Raw genomic sequence first — 22847 nt, 5'->3', positions numbered from 1 at the left:
CCACTTTCTAGCTTACTTCTAGTGACTAACATATAGTTTGTCTCAATAAATTCATGAAGCCCTGGTTAGTATTAGCACATCTTGAAAGAGAACAAGCATACACATCAAGTGGCGTCTTTTGCCTTTATTCTCCTGCTGCCTACATTGACGGAAAGGGAATAAAGTGTGTAGGAAAAGAGAAGAGAAAATTTTATTGGTCCTGTGTTCATGTACTGAAGCGTGTATGGCTAAATGGGAGACACAGCAGTACTCTGGAACAAGCCACTAGCTACTAATTTTACTTATATCTCTTCTGAAGTTAAACAATGTAATATACCTTAAGCATTTCTAGGGATAAATGTCTCTCCTTAGCCTAGACATATATAAAAAACTAACTGTTTTCCCAGACTGCTTCATCTTCAAGCTAACTGCAGCTATGGAAGGATAGTAGTTAAACCACCATGGCCTCCGAACAAAATACAGGACATATCTACAAGACAGAATAAGGCACCCCCCGGTAGAATCTGAAGAGAACAAGATAAAGGGGAAATGTGAAACCACCTTTATACTTTTCATCCTTGTAGGATGCATTACACAGATAACTTAAAAGGAAAAAAAGAAAAAGTCATTCAGGACTGTTCTGTCTGGAGCCACTATGTAGATTCCACCAGGTTGTGCTAAGTCAGTCTGGGTTTGGGCTTAGAAACCATTCTCCTCCCCATCACATAATCCATGGATTAATACAGTCACAGATATGTACATTAAAACATGAAGCAGGCCATATCCTTGAAATTAGCTGACATGAAGGAAAGCAGGCTCTGAAAGGGAAATTGAGAAAGGAGGAGAAATGTCTCCCAGAAAGAACTAGAATCACTAAACACAGTGGAATTAGAAAACTTGAGACAAATTAATGGCAAGGCAAGAAAGAGAAGGGGCAATCTGGAGTGCCAAATAAATCGATAGATACAACCCAATAAAAAAAATGCCATACAGTTCTGGTTCAAAAGCAAACGATGTTGCAGAGAATTCTTTTAATGTAGCTTCCATATAACATTCAAACTGTTTTCTCTGTCAACATAAACAGACTATAAACTGAAACATATCCACCATATAGTGGTGAAAAAATACTTCTTCCTGTATTACATTTCCTTTTCCTTCTAAAGCTATCAAGTTTCCAGAAGCAAACAACTAGCCAACTAATTCATTTTTTATAAAGAGTAATCAGCACACCTCTCATTATGGGGATTCTTTTACTGGACCGCAAAAAACAGACAGGTTTTCCTATGTGTCTTGCAAAAAAAATTTCCAAGAGAAGAAAGCAGATACAAAATTCAGCTTCAAAATAAACTTCCATGACAAAAGGGTAAGCACCTTCATATCAAGCTACATTCAAGTAATTAGCTAATAATTAACCACAGTAACTGATATCCCTTTCCCATACCCATTTTCACCCAAGAAAACTAAAGCAACTAAATAATCATACAAAATTTGGCTGTCTTAAAAGAAAGTGTCAAGTAGCTTAATACTGATTCACAATTATCTTTCTTCCTTTAAAGTCTGGGAGTCTGTTTTAATGGGAGAATGCTTGTCTCCAGTGTTGTTGTACCAAACCTGTGAAAAGAACTATGAAAAAGTCACCAGAAATCATCACAGCACTTTCACAGAAGAAAAAAAAAAGTTTGTTGACTTTAGAGTAAACAGTAGTTTTTCAATGTTTTTCCAAGCAATTCTAAATCTAGACACAATATAAAAAATTGATGATAATGATTATCTGAACTATCCAGATTTCCAAATTTTTTTTTTAAAGTTCCAGCCTAAACATTATGCATTTCCAAAGAAGACTGGTCCAAAATCTACTAGAAAAATAGTACCTGATCTGATGAATCTATCTTGATCACAGTTTTCATGGCAACATCTTCAAAGAAGCTTCTAGTCTATGGAGGCTGTGGAAAATCAAATTGCTCTGAACCACACAACCAGGCAAGTGGGACGCTACCCCTAAGGACGTATCTTTACACTCTTGCTAACAAAAATCTCCCATGATATGCTATTGTAAATCTTTCACTTCAAATGTGTTACACTGCCTGGACCTTGCTTTCTCTCCCATCAATATAAATACAGACTAAGAGTATATTCCACAGCATACACACTTTTGAGAACCAGCTGAATGGACTTAAGCGACAGATGCTAACCTGGCAATAAAGATAATGTAAGAACCTACTTACATTAGAAAAGAACACAAAAAGCAAGTAGAATTCACATTTACGTTTAGATGATGCTCTTCAAGGCTAGAGAGTGAAAACTCCTGCCATTTCAGACCATCTTGAAAAGGAAGCAGCACATCCTTCTTTTACCATAACGCACGCAAAACAATGGACCGTGATGCAGAAATACATGATGCATCCCACCACAGACAGATAAGATATTATTTCCTGTCATCAGCTCCTGGTCAGGTTTCAGAACTGGCCTATCAAGAAAGCCAGATGTATCAAATCTCTTCGCATCGTGGACTGTCCAAGCGTATCATCAATGCACGTGGGGAAGAAGTTGGGTCTTCCAGCATCACCAGAAGCCCCTCACCAACCTCTCTGCCCTGGGAATTTTCCCACTGTTACGACAGCCAAGGCTCTTCACACCTTGGGACACTCTTACTCATACCAAAGCCTGGAAGCCTTCTTCACCAGGTGTTCCTAATAGCTGTGTGAATATATGCATTTCCCTAGTTGCAGGCTGGGGGGGGGGGGGGGGATGTTTGTTTTAACCCAGTGATGTATGCCCATGGTTTCTAAAGGAATTTAGTGATGGATATAGCATCTTCCGTATGGACCATTTGTGACAACGTATGGCAAGAAGCAAGAGATTGCAGAAGAGGCACTTTGTGAGCAAGTCCATAGTCCAAAATACCACAACAAGCTAACATTAGAGTTGGTTGGAAATTTCACAGCAAAATAATGTTTAAATGAAAAGCGCCCATTCAACAAGCCACTCATTTCATTTGAGGGAAGCACGCCTGGCTCCTTGGCAGGCTGCCTTATGGCAGGCTTCCTGAGTCCACAATTTGTAGGGCACTGCAGCCAGACTTTCCTGCTTTTCCAAATTTGTAGGCTCCAGTGCTGTAGATTTTGGGCTTTCAGGATGCCAAACACAGTCCTTTGATAGATCCTCAGTGAACTCCCTGTTTGTAGTTAGCACAGGTGAGACACAGAACAAGAACACTTGTTCTCCTGAGTAGCAGAGTCTGGGAAGCTTCCAGTTTGCAAGAAATCTCAAATATTTTCAGTTTCCTGACCATCTCAAGAGACAAAGTTTAGAAACACCCCATTGACCAGATACCGCAGCATTATTTAATAAATGTATGAAAGATCACAGATTCTACTTCATTTGCTTGAAACAGTTGGTATCCAGCTGTTCAGCTGATATACATTTAGTGCTTTGAGGAATTTTAAATATACCTGCTTTATCACACATTTCCCCACTGCTTCAAAGAATGAGGCCTGTTGCTCAGGAGAGGACCTCAAAGCTTGCAGAAGGCAGATTCTTGTGATAATGAGCAAGTCAGACTGTTACAGAGGGATAAGAAGAAGTGGAACAGAATGACTATGAAAATGCAGATTTTGCAGTCAGATTTTTCATTTATCAACTGCAGTTTCCATTAAAAAAATAAATGGATATAGTGGATATTACATTTATATGGACAACAGTCTACCACCATCAGCAACATTTATTTCACATATCTGTGCGAGACTAATACAACAAATTTTGTTGCTATCCACAGCCTAAACAGAAATAAAGTTGTAAAGAGTTTTTGTTTTAAGGTGTAATTTGCAGGAGGGGTGGGTAGTTTTTACTCCTCGAAGAAAAAGTCCAGTCTTTAATACACAGAATTTGTGCAGAAAACACACATTTCAGAATTACCTTCTCAGTATTATTAAGCCAAGAACATCTTAATTTCCCTACACTGGAGAACTGTTCAAAGTTTTGGGCAACAAATATACTTCAGAATAAGATATATTTTTTCTGGATGGCATTTGATAGCGTACATTTTTCCAGAATCTTGTATATGCGGAACAAGATTTCTCTGAGAAGTCCCCTTTCCACTGGATAGCACCATGTTTTTGCTTAATGTATCTGATTGATTCTGGCATGCTTGTGTAGTCCTGTATTTCATCCATTTCTATAAGAATTACTTTAATCCCATCAAGGATGAGAGCATTATACATAGTTAGTTGCTGTTCAGAGGCGTCTTCTAACAGGCAGCAACTAGATGTTTCTGATCCCAGAATAATCATCAATCTTCTGCTTTGCTTAAGGGTTTCATCAGCAACACTGACCACAGCTGTAAGTTATGAAAGAACAATCAAAGTCTGCACAGAAATATTAAAAAATGATGCAAAATATTTCATAATTTTAAAACTGCAAATATATGGAGGAGTGGCTAGCTCAGAGGATTGGTAAGTCTAAGACCTCCCAAGAATTATGAATAATTCAAATCCATTGCATGATATTACTGATAAAAATTGTTTTCCTCAGTCCCCAGGAGCAGATGTTCTTTAAAAAACCTCAATAATGTAACTAATACTGCTGAATTCTCATTTATTTACCTTTAAAAAGAAAGTACCGACCCTCATAACATTAGTGCAGAATGTTTGGTAAGGAAGCATTCTCCTGTCCATTAAAAAATAAACACATACAACTTTAAATCTGGTTTCCAAAAATAATTGGATTTTAGTTGTATGTATAATCTTTCCCTAATCTCAGAAGAATGTGTTAAAAGACAATATATTAATTCTACTAGTTAAATCATACCTTCCCCTGGTAAATCATCCCTTCCTAATATAAAGAGATTATATCCGCACTGTCGTTCTAAAACATCAGGTAGTATTCTAAAAACAAAGGTTTCCAGAGGATAGGAGCTGCTGCCTCCATTGCCTTTTGGATACAAGACATACGCATCATATATTTTTTCATCTAAAACAAACAAAAATATTCTATTAGAAAATAAAAAACAGTAACATGCCTTTATTACAAGGTTTAATTTTGGCCTGTTTAAAATAGCAATGGGGGGCAGATTCAGGTATCTGTCAGAGTAACGGCAAGGCACTAAAATGCTATACAAATCAAAAGATGATCAGCCACAGAACCTGACCTCTTTTCCTATCACAGGGGAGGAATCTGCCAGCAAGCGTGCTAGATGCAGGACCCTGGGACCTACAGGAAAGATCCCCCAACCCCAGAGGTGCCAGGACATTAAGAAAGTGTGTGCCTTGTTGCAGGACTTTCTTCAAAACCTCTTTCAACAGCAGTTCTCTCCACTTTTGCCTATCCAGAGCAGGTGGAAAATGGCAACTCTTCTTCATAATAATGTGGGGTAGAGGGAGGGAGGCAGAGAGAGGAAGAGGCCTCAGTAGAAGCCTGAGGTTTTGAGAGTTAAAATTGCATAATAAACAGAAATGAAGCAAAGAAACCAAAGCAAAATCAAATTTAACTCAACAAGTTAATTTTAGCTGAACAAGTTACAAAACACAGTATCATTGATTTTTTCATTAGAACTCTGTTAATGTTTTCTGGGAAACTGAACTTTTAACTGAAAAAAAAAATCTACTTCAAGTTGAAATTATTTTTTTGTGAAAACATTTCAAACAGCCATGAATAAATGTTAGCTATCTCTATGCAAGTAATCCAACTTCTTTCAAGCTCTAGGGAACTTCAGAAAGTCTAGGTCTGAGGTGCTGCCACAGCACTCATATAATGATACCATAATGTTGCACTTATTCCCATTTTTTCCACACCTGTCCAATGTATTGTCTACACCACAGCAATAAAACCACAAAATAGAAATCACAAAATGGAGAATTAGTAGCATGTTTTCTCTTTGGCATGTAACTCTCATAGCTTGCAAGAATTAGAAGGGTAAATGAGGATAATGGGTGATGGGTAAAAGAGAGAAGTTACAGAAAAAAAAATAATCTCATCTCTGAGAAAATGAGAGCCTCATTTTCAATAAAAATACTTAATGCAAATTTATTACCAGCTAGTCTACAGTATGTAGCTCTGCTGACACCTATTGATCACCATCAGAGTGACCATAAATCTACATGCAAAGGAACTACTTCACAGAAAAGAGCATTATGCTAATTTCTTTTTGACCTATCCTCACCATGACTGCTATGGATACTGTGCAGTGTTTACTATCTGAACTACGATATGTATTTCATATATTTGACTAGAAAAAAAACAAAAATCTTTCAGTGCTTATCTGAAAATTTCTCTAGAAAATTTCAAATACATTCTATTAAATAATCACATTATTTTTGACAAGCAATGGTAATCAAAAAAAAACGACGGACTGGTTACAGTGGCATACCTTGCCATACTTACATACCTTCCTTACTTACAAAAGCACAAGCTGAATTACGATACCAAAGTATAAAGTCAATCTTGAAAATCTTGTAGATTATTAAAGTAATAACTGTTATAAGCAACAAAGAGATAAGGCTTCCAATCAGCCATCTCCGTAAATCAAGAACTGCACAAAAACATAAAAATAAAATTAAAAAGAAAATGTCAAATTTGTCCAAATTTGATCTTTCAAACAAATGTAACAAAAATTAAGTATATTTTTCACTTCCATCTATTATTTTAATAATGATTAATTATCAATACATTACTACAGTGACTCCTCCCCTATGCACTTGTACATGCATACATACAGCAAATTATCATCTTTGTGTCATCCACGTGATATACAAGCATTTGGTATCACAACCCTTCTAGGGAAGTCGAGTGAAACAGCCCTCAAAAATAACAAAATTCCTTACCTCTGTGTTTTAATATGATATAGGATGCAACCTGCCCAAAGGTATTTGAAGCATGACAGACAAACGGTTGTTCATAATCTTCATCGCACACTTCTGATATTATTAGCTTCACAGTAAGCACAGGCTGTCCCTCAGGAGAAGTTTCTTCCCTATCAAAAAAGTGGCAAGTAGACCAACAAAACCACTGACTTTTCTGACATGGTTTCACCACAACTGCTTGACAATGGTCATTTTTATCTTAATCACATCTACTACATTTCAGAATAGATAAGCAGACGCATTACATGTCTGAGGAAACCCAGACAACAGTTGGGCCTCTTACTGACAATTAGCATAGACATCAGAAAACATCATGATGTAAATTTATCTGAAGCTGTGTTTCCCCAAAGGCATGTAAGATTTTTATAGGCTACAGTGCAAGAGAACATAGTACAAACCTAAGCAAAACCTTGCTGTTTTTTTTAAGATACTTTCTAAAATGAACTAAACTTGTGGGAGGACATAACTTCACAAAAAATCTGAGAAAAACAGCTGTATTTAGCTTCTCATCCCCTGTAAAAGTATGCGGAGAGCCCCAGTGCTTGGCGGAAAAAAAATTCTGCAATGTGAAATGACATAAAAGGAGGCCTCAGTACAAGGGCCCCATCTTGTGGTAAGCAGTTCTGAGACAGGGAGGACACCAAAGTTGACCCACAGCACACAACAACAATTCTCCTTGAGATTCCAGCTACCAGCAATGGTGTCTAAACCTCTGTTTCACCCCATGCATCAGAACACACTCAAAAAAGCTAAATGTTTTTTAAGGGTTGGGCTGCACTTTGAAGAGACCCAAGTTATTCTCCATATGTTGTCCAAGGGCACAAAAATGCCAATTATGCTGCACATTCAGTTAGTCATGCATATCATGACGTATGACTAGATGAATGTCACTCTAAAATAACTAAACAAATAGCATTTTAATCACTGGCAAAGTGAGGGATACCACTACCTTGTTAATAGTATATCTTAAATACAAAATTATCTAACTTGTCTATTCAGCCATGCACTCTTCTTTCCTGAAAATGTATTCTACCTACAATTTAAAATGCAAAATAAAAGTTTGAAATACATTCATAAAGGTCATATATAGGACCACACAAATCAGTTTCTGAGCAAAAGGTTACAATTGTTAAAACATTAAGGAATGAATGAATCACTATCATTAATACAAATGACTGAATCCAGAGAGTATTATCTTTCAAAGACAACCATTTAAGAGCCAGGAGATCTCAAAATTGACATCATCGTTATGACACCAATTCAGACTGTGTATCTCTGCATTATGGCCCAATCTTTAATGACATTATAATGATTACTCTGCTATAGGGCATTCTCTTGGTGAGCACTAACAAAACTCAGCATTTGTTTCCCTCTTTTTATATGATGAGCACCTTGGCTTACTTATTTCTCACAACTATAATATTGCTTTGAAGATATCATTCTCATTTCTTCATCAGTTTCTCCCTCATATACAGTGCCTGAGAATTTATAAACATGATTCACAGCACCACTGTGAAATGAGGGCTGACAAAAAAAACCTACAATTTCTAGTTCCCAAACTGTCGTACATAAGAAATTTTTTCATACTACCTTCTGTCCCAATTTCAGTTATCTTTTCCAAGTCAGGTCTATTTTCCTGCCTCCTAACTCCACTTAACGTGCCTTTCATCCTCATCTTGTCTCCTGGTTGCCCTTCTCACGCTTTACTCAGTGCCAGCCTCGGTCTTCCTCCCAGACCCCAACTTATCATTGGAAATCCATCTCCCTTTCCTCCCTTCTCATCCCACTGAGTTTCAGTCCAAATATCATTAAAATCTTCCATTAACTCTTCATCTGATCTCAGTTTTCCTTTCCCAGCTCAAGGTTCTTTAACCCAAAAGTTTCAATTTCTCCTCTAAAGCACAGGTTCCACCTCTCACAACCTTTAGAGAGGCAGATGTGAGAGGAAACTGAAGAACACAGGAAAGAGTCTGAACTTCATGTACCAGGACATGCCTGAGCCAACTGAAAGCGGTCTCTACCAGGCCAGAGCTTGCTTAGTAGAAACTATTACAACTACGAGACTCTCAGTCTTCACAGAACACAGATCAGAAATTAAGACGGATTTTTATAATGACCATAAAGAGCACAACCCCATGCAAAGTCCATGTGCCCACAATGTTTCAAGATCCTATTGCAAAGCAGAAAGTGAATTGGAGGAGGCAAGCATTAGAGTTCTTAAAAAGAAAGCTATTTAAGCAAGTAGAAAATGTTGCTAACTACTTTCATGGCAAAAGCAGACAGTTCCACTTTGGCTGATAAACCAGTATTTTCTAATCTGAAAATATACTTACTCATAGAGCTTTGCAAAAATTCTGCTCATATAAAGTACATCGATATTAACATTGTTGCCTGTCCAAAACATGCTATATGCAGCAGCACCTGTTGCATTGCAATCCACTGTAACCTGTGAGCCTATAAAATTGTATTACAAAGTGAAAAGTTAATTTCTATACTCTAATTAAAGGCCACAAAACCCTGTTCACAGAACCCCATACTGACCAGCTAAGGATGGAGAAGGATGGGACAGCATCAGCTGCTTTGTGTATGACGTCTTTTTCCTCCCACTCCCTTTCAGAAAAGTCCCTCTAACAGAGATCTATACATTCAGTGATGCGCAGGTTCAAAAAGAGACTAGCAGGACCAGAAGCTAAATCCAGGAAAAAGATGCCCCTTTCTGTGGCATCACTTTCCCTGCAGATTCAAAGATGCATATGTTCTCAGAATCTTTTCCAGGGGTTATACAGCAGGCACCTTGCGGCAATGGAAACCAATGGATGTGACAGAGAATCACGTGGTTTCCCTGTAATTTCCTTTACATCTGGGAAATTTCCCTGCAGGTTTCCTAGGATTTTGGAAGCCACATCCCTTGTCTCTTTTCTCTCTTCCCCTAAACACTCCTCTTTCAGGAGGTCAATATATAGGAGAAACTGAGCTGGTCACTGACCTATTTTGGTCAAAAAATGCAGAAGGTGGCACTCCACTTGGGCATAAATTTTCCACTAGGATACAAAATCATATTTTGTTACAGAGAAAATTACTTACCAAGTTCCACTTCAATGGAGTTGTTTCTTGGATAAGATATTTCTGGGGGCGTTTTTGGTGCGCTCACTAACCAAAAGAAAGAAAGTTCTTTTCAGAAACCTGGGGCAGCTGTGGCCTGTCCTAAGTTCTATAACCCAACAGCAACCTAAAAAGACCAGTCATATGGACCTGACTGTCAGCAATTTTACAACAGACATCACTCAATGCTCAAAATATCATATCTCAGATAATTTTGTTACTTCTGATGATAAATATTTGTCTGTCCACCTCTTCCAAAATGTAGTGTTACTAATCTCTACGCACTGATGGTGGACTGGCTGTCCCATGGGATAAAAATCAAATCATGTAATACTGTGTGCACAGGTGCTGGGTCAGGCATGGGCAAACATCTACAGTATTACCCACCTCTCTACAGTCTGGCTAGCCTGTCACCCAGCACCCCATAGATACAAACTGGAGAGAAATACTGTTAGAGTGCAATTCATCTATTTCTGATTTTTTATCATAAAGGAGAAATCTAATTTCTATACTCTAGTTAAAGCCCATACACTTCTGCCCACAGCACTATGTATAAAGGAGTACAACACCAATGGCTTATTTTGGATGTTTACATCAGGACTAGATATATCACACCCTGAAATGCTTATTTTTCTCAACAGGCTACAAAAGGAGACTAATCAACAGGTGGAGATCTAGACAACTAAATTGCAAATGTTTCAGTATGGCTAAATGAATTCTGACTTGGAGGATCCCTCACTCAACACATATATCATTTCCAGTGAACCCAGGCAGCTGTAGGACATTTCAGAACATTTCCTGATCAGGTATTCAAAGTTCAGGGAAGTTCCTCCATGAGCACAAATTATCAAAAAGAAATTATAAGCATCCTGTTTGAATCCTCTAGTGAAGTACATAAGATTGCTCCAGATGTGCCCTTCCCTCTCCCTTCCAAAAAGTGTGCCCACACTATTGTTTGCACCCAAAATCACCCATTTTAGTGCAGACTTGCTCTAAAAACAGCTGAGCTGCTTTCAGTCATTTATGACACAGGAGTGACATGATTTGGTTTTACTGAGTAGTGAGGGTTGACATTACACTAATGATGAAGTTCTAGAGACAGATTTTAGAAGACAGACCTGAATGATCAATTCATCTAGTCTGGCCTTGTTACTCATACTTTGCGTATCCACATCATATACATATGATACATTATCTATATCATATATAAATGTACTTGCACATAAAGATGTGCATGTAAATGCACATATGCATGTATATATATATACACACACATATACACAAACTCACTGAAGACACACACACACACAAAGACAGACAATTAAATGGGAATACAGTCTATAAGTAGACCTGAGTCTTTCATCAGCTAGAATGTAGAAATAGTACTGGCATTTCATACCTTGATACCACACAGCCTTTTCAGTGATCCAGTATCAATTTCATAATGCTGCGCTAGCAAAGGAGTTCATGTTTGTACAGTTAGGCCATCTTTTATTTTTTTGTTTTGCAGTTGTGCTGGTGGCCCCCTGACAGAAATCAGGGTCTAGTGAGCTAGATACCAGAAACCAGCAGTTCTTGTGCTGAAGAGCTTAAAACCAAAAACAGAAGAGACAAAGGTTTGAAGGAAACAGATAGGACATACAAAGCCATGACAGTGCTACAGTTTTGGCTGGGGTTTTTTGATTGTTCTTGTAGCAAGGGGATGATGCAAAAGAGAGAGAAGCAAGACAGGCAGGATAGAGAGGGTGCAGCTGCAGCAGAAAGGACTATGCCTACCAAGCCTGGCAGGGCCCGTGTTTAGGGACTTCTGCAGCTGGCCCAAGCAGCACAGCTCTGACATGCTCCAGCACAGAACAGGGGAACCAGTCTTCAATACAGTGGCAGCAACAAACAAAAATATGCAAGTTCTCAGCCAGCATTTCTTTCCCTCATACTTAGGTACAAATACTCTAAGAGTTCCTATCCACAAATTTGGTTTTTAGCTGTCACTAGAAATCTAGACAACATTTTGGAGAGTCATTGGTATGAACAAAACAGCAGTGAAGGCACTTACCTTCTACACTTAGAATGATGTCTCGTGAAATGTTATATTGTTTTCCATTGTAGGTATATGATGTTTTGCATGTATAGTTTCCTTTATCATGTAAAGTTACATTGAAAATGACAAGATCCCTGTTAAAGGAGGAAAACCTTTTCCCTTCGAGTAGCTGACAATCCTAAATGTGTGCAGAGAACTCTGTTAATTCATATCATCTCTTTCCATGGCTTGTCTCTCTTCAAGGCAATCTGAATTTTCAAGGGACCACAACATAGTGATGGAGGCCTTGTGGAAGTTGGGGGCAGGGGGAGCATGAAAGAGAAATGGGACTAAAAGCAAAACATATTTCAATTTGGCCCTGAATTTTTGATTCAAAGACACTCCAGTTCATTTCCTATCAAAAACAACTTACAATATTAAAGACAGAAATGAGAAAGTGAGATGCAACAGTCAGGATTTGTAGAAGTATTCATTAAAGAAGAATCCTTTAATAATTAGACTTCATGTTTCAAAGTACTTAAACACTCAGGGTAGTATACAGACTACAAGGGCAAGAAGCAGATATGCTGCTGAAGGCACTACATTCTTATAACAGAAAGAGCCTTTAAATAAGCAGGAACAGTATTAAATGGCACTTATTTAATGGAATAATATTGAACACATAATGGTTATGGAATGACATGTTAAATCCATTTCTACACAGAAGAGTCAGGACGGTTATAGTTTCACTAGCAGGTAAAAATATGCCACCTGCTGGATACATGGTTCAACATCTCCCAAATTTAAGCTGAATTTCTACCCCATTGTTCAAAAGTCAGGAAATACCTTTAAAGATAAAAAGTCTTAATTTGTTCCCCCCTCCAATTTGTTTTAAAAACATTCTTCTTGCATTTAAAATAAATCCATAGTTTTTCTACTACAATTCATGAACATCAATGATTTGTATTTTACGTATCAGAGAGTTATGACAGTACAAAATGCATCATTCTCACCTTATACCAACGAACAGGCAGTGTATTCTTCTCATCCCTGAAATAATCCAAGTGTGGACACACAATCCTTCCAGGTGATAATGTGAATATCAACTCCTCTACAGCAAATTTTTCATTTAAGCATAAACCGTCAACCCTCTCAAACACTGTTACTTTTGTATACATTTTGCTGCAGCTTGTCAAATTCCTGCAATTAATATAACATAACTGAATTAAGCTACTTGCCATATTTTCCAACTAGAAAATATATCATACTCTTTTTGGAGAGCAGAGAACCAGAAGTCTGCCATTTCTCTAATGGATTTACTTTTGTCCAAGCATTCTAAATGTGGGAGTTGAAAGTATTCTGATCATTGCTTCTGCAATATTAAGTTTCTTTTATAGCTCCCTTAGCCTACAAAGGTTCATCTCCCTTTACAGTCACTGGTCTACTGCTCTGCATTCCCCCCACTTATTCCCCCAGAATCCTCTCCCTACAGCAACTTCAGAGTACCTACGGAAAACAAGACTCCTACATTCCCTAACCTACAGTTTTTGTGAACATTCCCTCTCTTTTAATTAGTATATCCTTTAGCCCCAAAATTCTACTTGCTTTCTAAAAGTTATTCCCTTTGCAACTCGCTTCTGTAGTAATGTAATTTTTTTTTAAACCTTCACCTTAGGACACATTCATAATCTCCAGAATCTTCTAACATTGCAGGGAGAAACCAAATTAAACTCTTCTGCTGATGAATTCTAGAAAGTTTGTCTCTAGGCACAGATGTCTGGTTACCAACTTTGTACCATGTTAAATTGTAGTCTCCACTTTGAAAATTCAAGCTGTTTTCCAGTGAACAGTTAATAGCAAGAGGCTGCCCAGCAGGCACAAGACTTTGCATAAACACCACATCATAGGCTTCACATTTCTCTAAAGGAAAACAGATAAACATTAAAGAAAACCTCAAACACTGTGAAAGAATATATTTAACTCATTCCTTGACTACGTTTACAAAGTTCCTTGGAGTTTCCACCTTTATTCCTAAATCAGCTACTAAAAAAAACAATTACATTTCCTTGTCTTAAGACTTGACAGTATCACTCAGTTACATGTATAGTTACATCACTGGAATGAAATGCTGTTTTTTGAATGTAAACTCTGCACTGCAGCAGAATCTCTTTTTTTGCAGCAGACTGTCATTTGTACATCTTAGTTCAGATGCAAATTATTAGAGTATTTGTATTTCTCCAGTCTGTTTCCTCTGCATGCACACAAATACACATATGCACACACAAATTTCACTCCGAGTGCCTTTATTTGTGAACTTTTCTTCTTAACTGTAGTCAAGACACGTCTTCAAGACACACTATTCCTTCAATGCCAAAATGTTCAAAGAGGACACTGAAGTTGTAGTTGCACAAATATTAAGGTTGATAAGAAAATCCCAACTAACCCTTGTTTTGTGAGCGTTTAGAGTGGAATTATTACCAGCACTTACCAGTGAGCTCATTTTCTTCACACTGGACCCAAGGAGCTTCATACAGGAAGAGTTAGCAACACCATGAGCACCAACTCTGGATACCATGATCACATTCCAGAGTCAGTATTCTATTTATCTAAAATTCCTCCTTTCATTAAACTATAAGAACAGCCGCACAGAGTCATACACATGTGTGTCTAGCCCAAAATTCTGTCTCTGATAATAATCAGTGGCAGATGCACAAGAAAGAAGACAGGGCAAGTAAGAGTAATGCTTTGCTGTTGCTGCCTTCCTTCCCTCTCACATTCTGCATGAAAAAGCTATTCATTGCCTTTTATCATTTCTCTGGCTATTACGTATTTCTTGTTAAGAGAAATGGCAAACTTTCCCTTATCTGTCTGCTCAATGACATTCATGATTTTATAGACCACCATCAGATCTTGCCTCAGCCACCTCTTTTCTTTACCCCAGCCCTCATTCATTTAATAACTTCTCATATGGAAGCTATCCCATATCAGCCAAGACTGTCACCTATCTCTTTACCTTTTCTAACATAGTTTTTCTGAAATTGACTGACCAGAATTGCAGAGCCCAAGATGCACATTCACCATGAAGCTTTCTATTTTCTACTCTCAGTACTACTAATTCCCGTTTGCCTTTTTGCTCACCAAGGACAGAGCTAATGCTTCCAGAGAGCATCCAGACATGACAAAACAGCATTTTTCACAAGTGGCTGTAACTTAATGATCACACTACTTAAATAAAGTATGCATGTTTGTGCTGTATGTGTATTTTCCTTTCATGCCCCTCCACATCCATTTTTACTCATTGACACTATACCACCAAATCATTCAATACCCAGAAATCCCCTTCATAGTCAGTGTTAGTTCTGACCACCAGGGATAACTTTATATTATCCACAGATCTCATCACCTCACTATAAACCTCCAAATTACTTATCAAAACACTGAACTGTTCAGATGTCAGTGCTGATTGCCTCATAACTTTGACAGTTATGAAACAAAGACCAATACTTATCTTCTGTGGCCACAGGAACTGATACAGCTCTTTGCTGCTGCTACATCCCAATGCTCTAAAACAGCATGTTTTATGCACTTCTTGTCTCAGTTTATTTGAAATCCCTCCCTGCCCACCCATGCCCTCCATTATCCTCATGGAGCAGGCAAGAATTATAAGACACATGCATAACTAAGCAGACAAGGGAACTGTCTACTGTTATTTGGGCAGCCAAATAATGTAAATATCTTTCTGTATGGCTGCTCTGTTTCCAAAAAACAGACTATTCAACAGGTCAGTGAGCCTTGGAGCGTGCCCATTCACAGGCAAAAAATATATATCTCCAACAGAATGTCTCGCTAGAAAACTAGGGAATGGAAATTCATGGAGTTTTGCTTTTAACAGTCTGGTACAGTTGCAAAACTCTAGGTAGAATGACAAGATTATGACAGCATCTCATTCAGACCATTTGAAATGTTTTAAACATGTGAACTACCAGAATTGTTGGTTGACAGCTGAAGGGCAGAAACAAACAGTTGCAACTGAGTTGCCTAGTAATTTTACAAAAATCTCGATAAAGTAGCTTGCAATGTTAATAATCAAATCAGTGAATTTTCTCATATGAAAAAATCATAAGGATAAATTCTGTAAAGTTAAAATTACAAATCAGTTTGTAAGATAATCAGAACACAAAATACTCCAAATTACATGTTTCATACGTTCCTGCTTTTAAGACTGTTAAAAAAAAAAACCTCACTGGCATGCACATGCAAGTGACTTTTACACTGATTTTCACAAAAAATGTAGTATTACTTGTGCAAAAAATTAAGCTTCAAAACAAGATCTTCCATAGCCACCAATAAACTTACCTGCTATGATTAAAGACAGAAATGCTGTTATGATATTGCATGAAAATGTTTTTGCTATCATGTTTCCCTGCAGAAAAGGGAAAAAAAAAATTCAATCATTGGTTTCCAGTAAAAACTTTCACAATTGAAAGTCAGCTTTGCATTACACAGTTTCTGTTAGCAATCCAGTGTCTTTGTGACAACCATATGTTTCTTACAGAAAGCTTTCAACACACTTTACGTGTTTGTAGCCTATTAAAAGGAACTATCTACCTCCTGGGAAAATACAACTGTCTCCAGGATTAAAAAGAAATAGTTATGTGGCAATCCCACTACAAAACACTTGTTTTTTTATATGAAGGAAAGTGAAGACTAACTTTTGAACACAAAGTAGGACTATACGTAAGAACATTTACACCAGAGAGATCAGAGGTCCCTCTAAACCAACTTCCTGTCTCAAAATGTGGCCAATAGCAGATGACTTGGGAAAAAAAGTGGAAGAGAGCAAGAATATAGTGACATTCCCCCAGAATGGGAATGTCCCCCCCCGGACTCCACCAATTTATGATTTAAGGTCTTTCTATGTCAGAATTAGTCTCTCATATTTGATAGACCCCAGCAGATTCTTTCCCACAAATTCATCCAACACTCTTTGAATCTATGGAAACATCCTATAGCAAAGAGATCCAAAGTTTAAATGCTGACACAGAAAATAAAGTAATTGTCTTTGGCTTGTTTTGAGCCTGCTACCTGCTAGTTTTACTTGACAGCCCCTAATAATTATACTGGGAAAGAAAACGAACTAACACTTCCTCTTTATCTTGTCTAGTACTCAAGATTTTTATAGGTCTCCAGCACATTCCTCCTCAGTTTTTGCTTTTCCAAGATGCAGAGTCTTAGACTCTTTAGCTGTCCTGTCCATGGAACCTGATTTCATATTTGTGAACATCTTTGCCACCCTCTTCTGCACCTTCTCCAGTTACACTACAACTTTCTGAGGTGGGGAGGGAAGACCAGAGCTTGCACACAGTGATCAAAATGTAAGTGCACTACAGATTTATAAATTGGAAAAATGATGTTCTCTGGCTTATTTTCTAATAATTTTATAAAAATTTCTAAAATTCTATTTTCTCTTGGAGCACTACTGGTTAGTGAGCTGATCTTTCATGGGCCTGTGTAGTAAAACCCCAAGATCTTATCACTGAGTGTCAAAAATTGGGTAAATCCAGTCAGTCACTGTGCACATGAAGCCAGGATTTTGCCCATACGCTCTCATTTTAAAATTTCTTTACATTTATTTGCATCAGATTTCTTCTGCAGTCATTACCCAGTCATTCACTGTCATGAGATCCTTCTGCCACTCCTTGTAACACCTCTATGTTCTATTCTGAATAACTTAGCACCACCGGCAAATTCTGCCACTGCAACAGTCACACACGCCCCCTTTCCATATCATTAGAAATACGCTGAGCAGAAGAGATTCCTTTGGGAATCTTCCTAGTGATCTTCATCCACATCAAAAACTGAGCATTTAGCTTTTAGCTACTTATCTATACATGTAAGACTAAATCTCTCATAGTCTAATGTAAGACTAAATATCTCACAGCAGTCTGATTTCCCTGAAAGCCCCTGCTGAACACCTTTTGGGTGTTAAGGCACCATCTCTCCCTTAACCAATGTGTTCACACACACCTTCCACTTATAAAAGTCACTGTTGACTCCTTCCATATATAATTTATCCACACTTCTGCTATTTCCATTCTTTAAATCAGTTTCTACCTGTCAGCCTGCTGCAGATACCAGGATCACTGGTCTGCACTTTCCTGGTTCTCTTCAGATCATTGTGGTGGGGGGAGGAGAAAAAAGAAAGGAAAAAAAAAAAAAAAAAGCGGGCTTCCCATTTATTACCTTCTGATCCTTTGGTCCCAAAGCTGCTCTGAGTGAGACATTTACGCCTTTGCTACTAGTTCAGCTATTTCAGTCTTGAGCTCCTTTAGAACATGAGACTGAGTATCAAGCAGTCCTGGTGATTTGTTAGCGATCATTTGTTCTATAATTGTCTGTTAATGACATTTCCATTTGAGACAGATCATCCCATGGAAAATTTCCATAAGGAAACATTCTGGCACTGGAATTCACTGACCTCCAAGATGAACACAAATGCAAAAAATTTTTTTTCTTTTTTTTTTTTCCCCTGCTATGTTCTTATGTTCCCACAAGTCTCCTTATGGGCTATGGGAAGATAAACTATGCTTTCTTTATACCTCAATCATCTATTGGCCTTCAGGATTCTTTGGTAGGCTTCTTATCCCTAATGTGTTTGAAGAAGGATCTATTATTAGTTGTATACCTGCCTTACTGCTTTATCTTTAGCCTACCACAGTTTATACAGGACTATGAAAAGAAAAATGCAATTCCTTAAACTGAAAAATGAACAGGAGGACCCTATCCTGTTGTGAAGAATCTTTAGCTGATCACCAATATACCACAGGCAAAGATGGCACTTCTGGCTGCGGTGTCTTACTTCATCAAACTGACTCAGAGTGTGCCATACATTGAGTCATCAGCACTGCTTCTTGTAACGCCTGCTTGCTTCCTTCTTCCCCTCCTCTTCCGTCCTCCCTCATTGCAAATTTCCGTTCTAATTACCAAGCAGGTCTTTTCTTGCTTAGCTGTACAAAGGAATGAGTCCCTGCAAAAATGCTGAGCATAGAGAAATATACCAAGCCTTTAATCACTGTGTGTGTGTGTGTGGGGGGGGGGGTTACGTGTGTTTGCACGAAAGCCCCAACTTTCTTCACTAAATGCGGAGAACACAAAGTCTCTAGATTTCAGTTTTAAGCAAGATGAAAATATTCTGATGACAAAAAGTAAAAGGGAAAATGGGACTGAGGGGACTCCTATTTTGATCAGGTCTTTTCTTTATAACTTCTCTGATTTTTTTTTTTTAAGCTCTTTCATTATAGTATTATCTTATTCTACTGTTCCGTCTCACATGTGCTTTCTCAAGCAATTTTTTGGCCCCTAACTGTAGATCCAGAAGAAATGGAAGAGCAGTATCTTGCCATGTTATGATAAAACAGTCTTCCAGAATCTCGCTTCTCTAGAAATCCAATGTTTTAACTATTTAAGTCTTTTGCTTGCCCTCTTGCCAACATGGAAGAGCTGCAAACATATAGCCCCATGCAAAGCCATATATGCATGAACTGCTCTGAGGAGACTCCTCCTGCCTCTGACCTTTTATGAAGAAAAAGCTTTCTTTTATGTGGAAGGTACACCCTGCAGCAAAACTAGGCTCTGCACTGTGGATGTGATCACATAATTCATGATGAAGATAATAAAGCTGTGACTGCACAGTCAAGTGTAAATGTGTTTCCATTCCACCACGATAAACAGCTAAATTCCTCCCTTTTCTTAGCCATTTTGTCCACCTCTTAAGCCTGCAATCGACCTGTATAGCTTTACCACTCAGGACAGCAAAATTTATCTGAAGTTATCTTTACTCAAATTTTCCAGAGGGGCAAAAAAAATTCTTTGTACCTGAGTCCATGTCCATAAAGTTTCAATGTGAAAAGAAATATTCTCATCAATTAAAAAAAAAAAAAAAAAACTTAAGTATCTGAAAGAGAAGGTCTTCACTGATGCAGCCACCTGAATTACAGGATCCATGATAGCACATAGTAAAATGTAATTTACGTCAAAAACTGTGATTGAATTGATACTGCCACCTTTTCCTCTGCTCTTTAATCCTTTTAAAGTAGATCTACTCAATAAAAAAATACCAGTCTCATCAGAACTTTAAAGAATCGTGGCTTTCAGTAATTTCTACATACTTATGGCACTTTTCTTTGAATGTCTCATGATCAAACACACGGATTGATTAAAACATGAACAAGCCCTGTTCTCAAAATTGAAAAGAACACTGAAAATGAGAGTATGACACTATTCCTTTTAAATCAGCCCATAAATATTTTGAATCAGGAAAAAAATATATGTTACCTTAAACACTTCTATTAACTGTAAGGTACACTATGATCCATCATGAGAATTTAATCAAGGCTCTCACTTCTGATACAGGAAAAATGTTTGTAATGAATATATACATTCCTTAAACGTTTATATGTATTTAACTGGCACTGAAGAGCTGGGTTAACTCACCCATTCAGATGTAATTATGGAACTAAGACTCACACTATTGATCTATCTTTAGCTATTTTTCTGTGAATCACGGACATTCCTTATCAGATACAGGCACAAAACATTTTTCAAAATCCTTCATTTTAAGTTCTTACCCATTCCTTGAAACATTCACTTGAACGCGACTATAACTTCTCAACGGCACAGGAACAGTGTAACTGAGTTCCCAGTACCATACCTACAAGCGTTAACTAAATTCATAGCCCTGCGACACAGGCCAAAAGCGGTTATGTTCTTGGAAAGTTCGTGAGAGCCAGGAGTCAAAATTTAAATCCATAAAAAAAGTACTTGCATAAATTCTCTCAGAAACTGAGTCACACCAAAACACGTATTAGTTGCCAAGGAAAATGGTGACCTTTTAAAAAACACTCCATTCAAACATGCAAGTTGTTTTCAGCTCTCAGTTTACCCAAGAGACAACACTCCGGGCTGACGCCCTTTTCCCACCCTGTGCCCTCCTAAAACAGGACATCCAAACAAAATTAGGATCATTAGCCCATCTCTACCCATCTCAGCAGGGGGAAAGCTCGACTGACCCAAATCGGCTGCGGCTGACTCGCTACATGACTGACAAAAATGGTCCCCGCGACACGTGTGCCTTGATTTTTATTTCTTTGCGAGCATTTAAGTTCTCATCCCCGCCGGCTGCTCCGGGATGGCGGGCGGCGTTGCCCCGCCAGGGCCCGGCAGCCGTTTAACGTTTCCCGCGGCTGCGAAGCGACGCCGCGTACCTGGCGGGGGGGGCGGCGTTGCCCCGCCAGGGCCCGGCAGCCGTTTAACGTTTCCCGCGGCTGCGAAGCGACGCCGCGTACCTGGCGGGGGGGGGCAGGGGGCCGACGCCCCGCAGCTCCCGGCCCGCGCAGGCGGCCGCCGCCCTGCGGGGGCGCGCGGCGACAGCGTCCCCCCCGGCCGCGCCGCCATGGCCGTTACCCCTCCGCGGGGAGGCCCCCGCGCGGCGCGGCACCCCGCCCGCCCGCTCCCCCTCGCAGCCAGCCGGCAAGCCGGGCTCGCCGCGAGGGGAAACCCCCGCTGCCTACCTGCCGCCCGGCACTGGTCCCGGCCGGGCGGGGGCGAAGGGAAGCGGGAGGGGCCCCGCTCCCCCACGGTCCTGCCCCCGAGGGGAGGCTGCGCCCCGGCCGCTCCCCGCCGCGCAGGCCGCGCCTGCCCCGCCGAATCCCCCGCCCGCCTCGGCGGCGCCGGGGCGGGCTGCGGGCTCCTCCCGGCCCGGCGGGGGGCGGGCAGGTGTCCGGCCGCCGCGGGCACCTGCCGCCAGGGGCTGAGCGGGACGGAGGCGGCGCCAGGGAAGGGACCGAGGGGGCCTTCAGGTGCGAGGGCGCAGAGCGGCTGCGATCGTCTCAGGCGGGATGTTGTCCTGGTTTGCACAGGCGGCGTCGATTAAAGTCTGGCTGCGAAAAATAAGGAATTTGGGCAAAAGCCGCTCCCCACCCCCGTTCCATTTGGTTTGTGTTAGAGCGTTACTTTAGAAAAAAAATACTGTGGAATTAAATAAATCGTCATTCTTCCTTCACGTTTTTAATCGACTTTTCTTTACAGTAGAGAGGCGCAAGGTAACAATTTTTGAGGCGCCGCTTTCTGTTGGAAAGCTCAGGTGGTGACACGGGGCAGCGCCAAAATCCAACATCAGAAATATGTCATCTCATAAAGCTCTAAGGTGGCCTGATCTGTTTATAATTTGCACGGGGAGGGCTCTAACACAGCTAATTAGAGCCATCTTTGAAAAGGGATTGCAGAAGACCACTGATCATGACACAGCTTATCTTTCTGTGACTGAGGAAGTGTTCAAAGGCAGCAACTATTGCAGTAATGAAGAGACTGGACTTGTGAATAGCAGTTGGTATATTGCATTTTTGCAAAATGTTATTTGCTGAATAAGATTTCTCTGAAGTCCTTTTGCCATTGGGTGGCCCCATGCTTCTGCTTAATGTATTTGATAAGCTTTGTACAACCAATGAAGAGAGAAGGGTACCTGCAGTGAGTACTTCAATCCTTTTAAGCTCTGTATAGAAGGAAATCAGAGCCAAAATGTTCACTTAGATAAGAAAGGGGTGGAAGTTGGCCAGGATGAATTTATACCGTTGCCTTTCATTACTGCAAACTTCTTTCTTTTTCCACTTCCACCTGTGGTTCTGTTCAGCTTTTCAGCTGTCTTCCCCAATTTATAATGTTGACAGCTTTCCCTTCTCTACTCATCCCCTTTAGGTGTATGCACGTGGCTTGCATTAGCATTTTAGTTTGGATCAAGGGAGTGCCCTTAAAGCTCACCTGCCTCTCATCCTCACTCCTTGCGCTTTGTATCGCCAAGCATTGCTGGAGCTTATGAAATAGATTCCTTTCAGATG

General features: G+C 39.5%; 1 protein-coding gene across 5 annotated transcripts; it reads right to left on the bottom strand.

Annotated features, from left to right (window-relative positions):
* Positions 1-3682: 3682 nt before the first annotated feature.
* LOC106494010 (interleukin-1 receptor type 1-like) lies at positions 3683-21576 on the bottom strand. 5 transcript variants are annotated; one of them, XM_067294800.1, is made up of 11 exons: positions 21525-21576; positions 16312-16378; positions 13626-13875; positions 12969-13155; positions 11992-12154; positions 9921-9986; positions 9170-9290; positions 6798-6946; positions 6362-6505; positions 4786-4947; positions 3683-4315 (listed from the first exon to the last, which is right to left on the bottom strand). In XM_067294800.1, exons 2-11 carry the CDS (start codon positions 16370-16372, stop codon positions 3933-3935), a joined length of 1686 nt encoding a protein of 561 aa, XP_067150901.1. In that variant the 5' UTR covers positions 16373-16378; positions 21525-21576; the 3' UTR covers positions 3683-3932. The 5 variants fall into 5 exon arrangements, with proteins under 5 accessions (XP_067150901.1, XP_067150908.1, XP_067150904.1 ...); XM_067294807.1 differs by having other exon boundaries at positions 4786-4908; XM_067294803.1 differs by lacking the exon at positions 21525-21576 and adding an exon at positions 20583-20601.
* Positions 21577-22847: the final 1271 nt, after the last annotated feature.

Source organism: Apteryx mantelli, chromosome 1, assembly GCF_036417845.1.
Source record: "Apteryx mantelli isolate bAptMan1 chromosome 1, bAptMan1.hap1, whole genome shotgun sequence".
In the NCBI taxonomy this organism is placed as follows: Eukaryota; Metazoa; Chordata; class Aves; order Apterygiformes; family Apterygidae; genus Apteryx; species Apteryx mantelli.
This window is presented reverse-complemented; position numbering and strand designations above follow the sequence as displayed.